Source organism: Manacus vitellinus, unplaced genomic scaffold, assembly GCF_001715985.3.
Source record: "Manacus vitellinus isolate BGI_N305 unplaced genomic scaffold, ASM171598v3 scaffold_49_pilon, whole genome shotgun sequence".
Classification (NCBI taxonomy): domain Eukaryota; kingdom Metazoa; phylum Chordata; class Aves; order Passeriformes; family Pipridae; genus Manacus; species Manacus vitellinus.
In genome coordinates this window covers 1,180,801-1,190,383 of record NW_021940603.1, presented here as the reverse complement: position 1 = coordinate 1,190,383, position 9,583 = coordinate 1,180,801, and the positions used below count along the sequence as shown (strand labels likewise).

The 9,583-nt window shown below is 54.8% G+C and overlaps 1 protein-coding gene across 1 annotated transcript; it reads right to left on the bottom strand.

Moving 5' to 3' along the window:
* Positions 1 to 4,384: 4,384 nt before the first annotated feature.
* Positions 4,385 to 8,468, bottom strand: A4GNT (alpha-1,4-N-acetylglucosaminyltransferase). The gene is made up of 3 exons (XM_018079997.3): positions 7,877 to 8,468; positions 6,768 to 7,217; positions 4,385 to 5,576 (listed from the first exon to the last, which is right to left on the bottom strand). The coding sequence occupies exons 1-3, from the start codon at positions 7,991 to 7,993 to the stop codon at positions 4,965 to 4,967; spliced, it is 1,179 nt and encodes a 392-aa protein (XP_017935486.2). The 5' UTR covers positions 7,994 to 8,468; the 3' UTR covers positions 4,385 to 4,964.
* Positions 8,469 to 9,583: the final 1,115 nt, after the last annotated feature.

The window sequence follows — 9,583 nt, the reverse complement described above, 5'->3', positions numbered from 1 at the left end:
AGCCCCAGGAGGGGGGTGACACAGGGACACTGCTGGTGCTCACCAGTGTTGCCTAAAACCAGCCAATTTTGAGCACAGAAAGGCAGAAAACAGCTCTTTAACTAAGGGGCCTTAAATGCACAAAGGTGTACATGGGCCTTCACAATTTTTAGAGTTCCATTTAATTATAACACCTGGACATGTGCTCGTGGTTACACCCAGCCCCCAACCCCACCCTCACCACACCTCCCCAGTTTGGGTCAGTGGTCCCAAAACCACCACCCCTTCATCCCCATCCTCCTCTTCATCATCTCCTCTGCCCTCCTTGGAACAGCTTCAAGGGGCTGAACTTCAGAATGGAACTACTTCTCAGCAGTTTTGACTTGGTTCTATCCAGTCATGTGCCTTTTAGGTCTTTATTCTGAGTATTTTTTACATTCTGTATTTTCTAGGGATGAAATGTCCCTTGGAATCCCCTAATCTTTGTCCCTTGGAATTCTTGACAAGAAATGTTCACCAGCACTTTCAGAAGCCTTGTCCAAAGGTGATGGACTAAAAATGCTGCACTAAAATTTATACAGTCAAAGCTGTTCTTTTCCTTTGCCACATTTCCACCTGAAGTTTCCTGATTTCTAAACTGTAAGTTTGTTAAACTAAAACATTTATAGATTTTAAGGCATCCCCGGGGCCGTGCCCACCACCTCACTGACCCACCCTACAAGAACAAGGTGGTACCTGAACCAGCAGTTTCCTCCAGCGAGTCCAGATGTGCCCCAGAATCCATGGAATTCCCTGGAATGGCTGTGGAGAGCACAGGCTCCTCCTTGGGGCTGGGTCTGGAGGATCTGCAAGCACTGCCAAAGCTGTATTTCACCCTGCTGGGGTTTTTTGGGGTCAGTTGGGGGTTTTCCTGACCCCACATGGGGTCAATATGCAGAGAGCAACTGCAGGGACCTGCATCACCACAAATCCCCTTTTCTGGGGTATTTGGGAGGCATTTCTGGGGCATTGCCCACCAGGGCAGGGCACAGCATCCCATGGCCATCAGTGGGTGGCCAGAGGTGCCCACGCTCAGGGTGTGAGGGGACAGGAGGTCACCTCAGTGGGATAGTGGAGAGCTGTCCAGGCAAAGCTCTGCTGGGCCTCTTGTATGGCCTGACTGCCCCCAGCACGGGGACCAGCTCATCCCTCAGGAGGAGGGAGCAGGGAATTCCTCAGCCTCCTGTTCCTGAGCCTGACCAGAGCCTGGAGTCTCCTGGAGGTCCCAGTGGGGATTCCCTGCACAACCTGGAGCAGAGGGTGGCCAAGGAGCCTGACCTTGTCCTCCCCCAGGACAGGAGACAACTCCTCAGCACCATCACCCCAATCTCAGGAGCATCCCTCGAGCTCCAAGCCCTGCCCAAACCCCAAAGTTCCCACCAACCCTGACACCCACCCTATTCCCAGCACAGCTCCCAGGCAAAGAGCCCCCAGTTGCTTTGGGAAATGACTGAAGACAAATCTCTGCAATTTTGGGGCATTTTTTAGGCTCCAGGCTCTGGGCAGCATTTTCTCTTGGGAGGTTTTGGGACCATGAATGTCCCAGGCTTGTAGGGATGTAAAATATGGGAAGTGAAGGGTCAGGTGGGGTCTGTGTCTGTAGGACCGGCTTTGGGCACCTCTGCTGCCTTCCACACCCCCTCAGTGTTCCCAAAGGACGTGCCAAGGCAGGAGGGGCCGTGCCAGTGCTCCAGCCTACATGGAAAAAACCCCCAGGAATGCTCCTTAAAAGCAGCTTCAGGGAACAATGTAAAAAATTCTGGAGTCACCGCTTTTCTTTCGTGCTTTGGGACCCGAACCGGGACCTCTGCCTGGCTCTGGGGCAGGGATGGATGGATGGATGGACCCCCCCGTGCTCCCTGCCCGGCCCCTGCAGCAGCTCTGCCGGGTGCTAGGGGGGGGTGTTGCATCGCCGGGAGCTCGGGAATGCTGGCAGGAGGCACCGCTCCATAGGCTCGGCACGAAAAAGGGTTTGGACAGCGAAAGTCCCCTTGAAAGCCCTGGGACAGGGGCTGCTGTGCCCTCCAACACCCTTCTGCCCTCGAGGAAGGGTAATTTAGCACAGGAAAGGCTGCCTGGGAGGAAGATTTGCTGGAGAGACACGAATAACCAGGCTCAGAGGTGGGAGCAGGGGGTTTATCCCTGTGTAATTCCGCCTCTGCCATCCCATTTTCCTCTCAGAGGGGGGTTGCTCCACGTGGGTGTATTTTTGATGTTTTGGTTGCTCCTCCCCCCCCAAAATAAAAATAAAAATAATCATTTCAGAAGAGTTTCTGTGGCCCTGCACCAGCTCAGGGCTGGCACTGAAGGACACACTCACCCTCTTGGCCTCCTTCTCTGGCTTTTCCTCCAGCACGTCCTCCAGGACGGGGCAAAACTGCTCCAGGAGATTTGGGGTTCCCTGCAGAGCCTTCAGCAGTCTCTGCTTCCCACCCGGGGGGCTCCTCCCTGGCTGGAGTCAGGGTGGTGCTGGGACCAGTGCAGGGAGGACTGGCAGGGGCTGCTGGGACTCCCATGTCCAAAACAGGGGGAAGGATCCCACCAGTCCCAGAGCAGGGAAGTGGTTGCTCTCAGCAGAACAGCCCCCTCTGCAGAGCAGCAGCTTCCTCCTGTAATGTGATTAATTCCTGCCCACAGTTCACCCCACACCCCACCCCAGCCCCCTGGCACAGCTCTCCCAGGGGCTCCAAGCCCTGGTGGGATTTCTCCTCTCCTGTCAGAGGTGGGCTTGTACTCCTCTGTAGAGGAGCCACAGCAGAGCCTTGGAAATGTTTCTCCCCTGAGCTCATGTTGAGCAGGGAAGTCTCTGCCTGTCCCCCAGCCCTGTCCCTCCCCTCACAGACACAGGGGAGTCTGGACAGTCGAGTCATGGGGCACAAGAGGCAAATACTCACTTGTTTCCAGAGCCTGAGCTATAAACTGGAGAGGAGGGATGAGGATGGAAGCAGAGAGATGAGTGTGGGGGGTGAGAGGCAGGAGGGACCAGCCAGGGGCTGCCTGGAGCTGTGAGGGACTCTCTGGGCTGTAACCCTCCCCTGCATTCCCCCAGCACTGGAAAGTCAAAGTCCTGGAGGAAAAGCAGATCCTGCTGCCACAGGCAGGAACATCCAGCTGGGGTGGAGTGTGGGGCAAAGCTGAACCAGTGGGGATGGAACCAGAGCAGGAAACTTGTGGCCCCAGGGCTGAGCCACAAGAGCTTCATCCCAGAAAAGGGAATGGAAAAATATCCCCCCATGCCATGTTGTTGCTCCAACCACAGAATCATGGAATGACAAAATCTGCTGAGTTGGAAGGACCCACCAGGACCATCCAGCCCAACCCTCAGCCCTGCAGAGACCCAGCCCCAAGAGTCACCCCCTGTGCCCCAGAGGATCATCCAAACCCTCCTGGAGCTCTGGCAGCCTTGGGGCTGTGCCCACTGCCCTGGGGAGCCTGGGCAGTGCCCAACCACCCTCTGAGGGAAGAACCTTTACCTGAGATCCAACCTGAGCCTGCCCTGGCAAGCTCCAGCCGTTCCCTGGGTGCTGTCCCTGGTCCCCCCAGAGCAGAGCTCAGTCCTTGCCCCTCCTCTGCCCCTGCCCAGGCAGTTGGAACTGCACTGAGGTCTCCCCTCAGCCTCTTCTGCTCCAGCTGAACACACCAAGTGCTCTCAGTGTCCTCCCACGACTCCAAATCAAGGCCCTTCCCCACCCTCAGCTCTCAGCTTGGCCCCCCCTGCCCTTCCTGGTGCAGCTGGGCTGGTTTTGGGGGAACACGGGGCTGGAGGGAGCCTGGAGACCCATGCCCCGAGCCCAGCACAGAAGGCCTGTGTGCAGAGGGCTCCCTTCTCCCGATAAATCCCCATCAATCCCGCATTCCTGGCTGCAGAGGCTCATTAGCTGCCGTGTTTACAGGAGATAACATTGTGCAGATGGCAAACATTGGATGAGGGTGACTGATCCACCCCCGCCTTTCTGCTCCCGAGCTAAAAACAGCTGCTCAGACAGACTCGGGAGAGATTCGCAAGCTGGGCTTCTTTTTAAGGAATGGGCTGGATTTGCACCACCCTGGGAAGGGAAGGAACTGCCAGGGGATGCTTTGCTCTGCGGTAGAGAAGGTCTCCAGGTGCCCTGGTGGGATTCAGTGGGGATTTTTGCACAGCTGGACATGGGTGGCCACCTCATGTCATGTCAGTTGAACTCCATTTGTTTCAAAGGGATTTGGGGAACCCTGGAGGACCATCCCCATCCTTCCTTGGTGCCTCAGCATCTCCTTTCCAAGCATGTGTGTGGCTCTACAGCCAGAAGTGACCCGGGAGGATGGGGCAGCACAGCCCTTCCGTGGCAAAAGCCAAAGTAAAAGTGCAGGAGCGCAGACATTTGGAAAATGTGACTCACTTTCCAGGGAGAAGCAAGCTCAGAGGAGTGGTGGTTTCTTAACCCTTTTATTTTCACTTGCACTAGAAATGTCCCTCTCAAAAACGTAGGGGGTAAAGTTCATGTGAGAACAACACAGTGACAAGGTGGTGGGTTGGGCTTCTCTTCAGCAGAAATTTCTGTCAGCCACCCTCATTTGCCTCAGAGGCCTCAGCCCAGTCCAAAGCCTGCTGTGTTTCCAGCTTTTCTGAGGTGGAGATAAAATTCCTCCCAGGAGGCCATGCATCTCTGTAGGAACTTTTCCCTTGGAGAAGCTCACTAGGAGGCTCAAAGGCCCTTTGATTCAGGAAGGTTTGGTTCATGAGCACCTCTGAGGAAGCAGAACTGAGGCAAAGGTGTCCTTAGTGTCCCTGGAGGCAATGTCCCATGGATACCCACCACCACCCTCAGCATCCCAAGGGAATGGGGATGGTGGTTATGGAAAGTTCTTCCTTTCCCATGCAAAGCCAGGTGTGGACAGCAGTGCTGACTGTGTTTTGGGCCCAGCACGGGGAGGGCTGGAAGGATCACCCCTCTCCTCCTCAGCCCCTGTCACACATCCTCCTCAGAGCCCGTGGAGTCCCCGTGCTTGGCATTCTGGATCAGGTCCTCGTAGGTGCTGGGGCAATAGGCCTTGTAGAGCTGCTCAGCCAGGGTGTTGCTGCCGGCCACCACGGCCTTCCTGTTGTGGTTCATGAAGTTCCAGAGGTGCAGGGCGTAGGAGTGGTTGAAGTTGGGGCTTTCATCCCACACCTGGTAGTACCTGCCCCAGGCCGGGTACGGGATGGGGTAGAAGCGCTGGGGGTTGAGGAAGGAGATGTTCTGGCAGCTGTGGTCCTCGGTGCCCTCGAAATCCGTGAGGTTGCAGAGGGTCTTGAGCATCCTGGTCATCAAGAAGGGGCCCTGGTTGCCCCAGATGTTGCCGTTGTACTTGAGGACGAAGTTCTCCATGCAGTCCCAGACGAACTGGTGGCGGGCGGGGAAGCCGAAGATGCCGTTGCTGGAGAATCGCGACTTCTGCGCCGCCAGGAAGCTGCGCTCGGGGATGGGCCTGATGGAGATCACGTCCGTGTCCATGTAGATGCCTCCGTACTTCCAGATGAGTGCCAGCCTGCTGGCATCAGAGCTGACGTGCACCCAGTTCTTCTCCTGCTCCGGGATCACCTGCGGGGTTGGGAAGGGGAGACGGCGACGAGGAGATCAGAGAAGGGATCTCATCTCTGAGGAGATCAGAGAAGGGTTCTCATCTCTGAGGAGATCAGAGAAGGGTTCTCATCTCTGAGGAGATCAGAGCAGGGATCTCATCTCTGAGGAGATCAGAGAAGGGTTCTCATCTCTGAGGAGATCAGAGAAGAGTTCTCATCTCTGAGGAGATCAGAGAAGGGATCTCATCTCTGAGGAGATCAGAGAAGGGATCTCATCTCCGAGGAGATCAGAGCAGGGATCTCATCTCTGAGGAGATCAGAGCAGGGATCTCATCTCTGAGGAGACCAGAGCAGGGATCTCAGCCCTCCTTCGGGTGTGAAACTGCCCCTGCAAACGTCCCTGCCCACCTTTGCTGCTCCAGCCCCTGGATTTCGTTGGAATAAGATAAGGAGCAAAGCTCTGTTAACACAAAGGGAAGCAGGAGCCTTTCCCAGGTGGTTGGATGGGACCTACACAGTTAAACCAACGCTGCCATGAGTCACTGCTGCTGTTCCAATGGGACACAACCCACTTAACACACTCCCAGAGCACTCCCAGCTCTTTGAACTGGGCTCCTCACTGGCATTGTTGGCGTTTGGAGTCATTTTTTCTCGGGAAAAGAAAGAGTTTGGAGGAAATATGCCTGCCCTGCCTGACAGATTTGAGAAAAGCTGCTTTTCAAGCACTTTGCCAGAACTTTTTCCAGGGTGGAGCTCCCGAGATCCCACCTTGGCTTTGCATGTTGCTGCTAAAGAACCTGAAATCTGTCCCCCATGGTATCTGCTGCAGGTTCTGTCGGTGTGTGGCAGCATTAGCAAGAGCTCAGGCAGCACGTTTTGTTCGACCAGCTTCTGTTGGGGAAGATTATTAAGCGCTGCTTTCTCGAAACATGTATGAAATCTATTTTTATCAGTGTTTCCTCTGCCAAAAAAAATCTCATTCTCCAGATAAGGGGGGAAAGCTGAACCCAGCCGGTGATGTGTTCAGTAAACAGATTGATGAATACATGGCAAAACACAACCAAAGTGAATCTATTCCCAACCAAAAAAATAAACCCAGTAATTTCACACAGCCAGTCCTGTGTTCCTCGTTCCCTCTAACCCAACTTCAGGCCTTTTCCCACCCCTGTTTATGGTTGTTCTCCTATTTTCCCGTTGTTACAACACTCACCTGGTTGTACCACTGGAGCAGAGGGGTCTCCTGGAAGACAGTTTCCATCTGGAGAGGAAAAATGAAGACATTCTTCATAGAAGACAGCAGTGAGAAGGCTGCATAGCTGGTGTTGAGGTCCAAGGCCGTCTCGTTGGTGAGCCCCTTCATGAAGAGGATGACAGCCCTGTCCTGGTAGATCCTGGCAGCAGATTCCACGGAGCAGGACACCAGCGGGGGCGGCTCCAGGCGCTCCGTGGTCTCCAGGAAAATGATGCTCTTCCCAAGGTTCAGCACCTGCTCAGGTGTCAGGTAGTGCTGGGACATGGGCAGGTAGTTGAAGACGCAGCTGGACAGCAGAGAGATCTCGTACAAGATGCCCGAGACAAAGCAGAAGCAGAGGCATATCTGGATTTTCCTCAACATTCTTGCTTTCCCGGGGCGTCTGGGGACATGCCTCCGGCATGGATGCTGGGGAGAGACAAGGAACAGCAGAAGGAGATGCCAGTTCTTACTCAGCAGGACTGTGAAATGGTAGGGCCTGGCTTTGGACAGTGACAGGCCCGGGGACCAGCTCTCTCAGGGTGGGCTGAAGTTTTGGGGTCCCACCTCCTCATTCCCAGCTAGGCAAGGGGAATAAGGAAAGGCCTTGGAGGAGGGACAGGCAGCTGTGCCTCGTGGCACATCTTCATTGGGTTGGCAGAGAGGGAGGAAGGGCCCAGGGAGAGCAGGGTGAGAAGGTTCACCTCGTCCATGCCAGGGCAAGGACCCCCAGGCCTGTCCCTGGGGCAGGTTGGTGTAAGGAATTTTTTCCAAGCACTGCAGCATCATCCCAGCACGTGCTTGTCCAGAAGCAGGAGATACCCAGGGAATCTGTGGAATTAGGTGGCCAGGGGGCTGTGAGAGTCGCAGGGAGAAGGTCATGATTAGGGTTTGGGGGGTGTCAGCCTAAGCTAAAACATCAGCATGGAGGGACCAAAGCCCTTTTCCCACCCAGGCTCTTCTGCTCCCACTTGAGCCCTGAAGGATGGGAAGGGTCCTGCAGGGATCAGTCTGCTGAGGGACCAGGGAGAGGCAGCTGGAAGGACAGAAGGTGGGTGGTTCCACACAAGCAAGGAATCAGGACCTACCTGGAGGACAGTTCTGAGGAATCTACATCTCCAGCTCCTTTTTCTGCCCTCGTGCTGACGTTCAGGCTCCCTTAAAGTCCAGCTCCCTGGTGAAGACACCCAAACTGTCTGGAGCATGCAAAGGGATTTCTGGAGGCAGACACTGATGCACAGGGGAAAACCAGCTCTGCTTCACCTGAACCTCAGTCCCAGGGAAGCCTTGGGAGCCACCTAAAGGGACAAAGAAGGGACAGGTTTTAGGTGAGCCCCATCTTGTGCCCACATCAGCCAGACCAAGCTCCTCACTCCTGGTGCCACCAGAACAGGAGCCTGCACAGCCCCAGGAGTTCCTGCATGGAATCTGCTCTGCACCATTGGACAGGCTGTGACACAGGACATTCCCTCCTGAAATGCCACCTGGGATCAGCAGCCAGGCTCCCACAGAGGGGACACACCTGGAATTACCACCCAGTGTCCAAGAGGCCCCTGGAAGTGTCCAAAACCTGACTGATTAAAGGGAATGGGAGTAAACAGAGCTCTGTGTGTTCAGGTAATTAATGAGCTGCATTTCCATGTCCCCCACCAGAATACAGATAAGTCCAGAGCACAACAAACCCCGTGGAAATTCCCCTGCAAGCACCAAGCTGTGGCAGCTCCTGAGCCATTTCTCAGGGCTGGATCTCATCACATGAAATATTAAAGCTGTGCCTGTTCCCTTCATTGCTCCTTTCCGTGCTGCACAGCAGATTGGGTTGTTTTCCATTGAGTTTCCCATCACATCCCAGATTCCCAGCACGGCGTGGGAGAAGATGCCAGGGGTGAAGTGGGTGACAAAGCTGGAGCCACCAGGCACCAGTGTGGCCCTGGGTACAATCTGCTGCACAAAGCAGGCTGCAGAGGAGGGAATGCTGCTTTTTTGTTAGTAGTAAGAAAAAAGATCAGGGTTAGATGGGATATTGGGAAGAAATTGTTCCCTGTGAGCGTGGTGAGGGAGTGGAATGGAATTCCCAGAGAAGCTGTGGCTGTCCCTGGATCCCTGGAAGTGTCCAAGACCAGGTTGGACAGGGCTTGGAGCAACCTGGGCTAGTGGAAGGTGTCCCTGCCCATGGCAGGGTGTGTAAGGGGATGGGCTTTAATGTCCCTTCCAGCCCAAACCATTTGATCTTTCTATATAATTCTGTGATAATTTTCCCTATGGTATTCCCCACTGTCTCTCATTGTCCCAGCACTCTGCTGGGAGAGGCAGCACCCAGGGCCTCCCTGCACACATGGAATTTGAGCAGAAGATGGGGAATGGAGAGCAAATACCCATGGATTGGATCTGCCGTGTTCCCAAGGCTGGGATAACACAGCCCTGGGGATGCTCAGCTGTGTCACCCTGCTCAGCCCAGCTCAGCTCCACAGCAGCAGGAGACTAAAATAAACTACAGTGCTCAAAAGACAAAATTTCCCTCCACCTTCCCCTCCTGCCTCTGCCTCAGACAGGTGATGCCAACTTACTCCTGGCATTGGAAAAGACAACAGGAAGAAGAAGTTGCTCCCTGGCTGTTCCATCACCCATCTCACTGGGCCCAGATTTTCAGGCTTCTGGGTTTTTTTTCCCTAAACCCAGCTCTGAATCCCTGGATGGTTTGGGTTGGAAGGGACCTTAAAGCTCATCTCATCCCACCCCCTGCCATGGGCAGGGACACCTTCCACTAGCCCAGGTTGCTCCAAGCTCTGTCCAAC

Coding starts and splice junctions, on each gene's coding strand:
- A4GNT (XM_018079997.3), bottom strand. CDS start 7,993: ATGCTCCAGACAGTTTGGGTGTCTTCACCAGGGAGCTGGACTTTAAGG. Junction 7,218..7,876: donor TCCTCAGAACTGTCCTCCAG/GTAGGTCCTGAT, acceptor GTCTCTCCCCAG/CATCCATGCCGGAGGCATGT. Junction 5,577..6,767: donor TGCTCCAGTGGTACAACCAG/GTGAGTGTTGTA, acceptor CCAACCCCGCAG/GTGATCCCGGAGCAGGAGAA.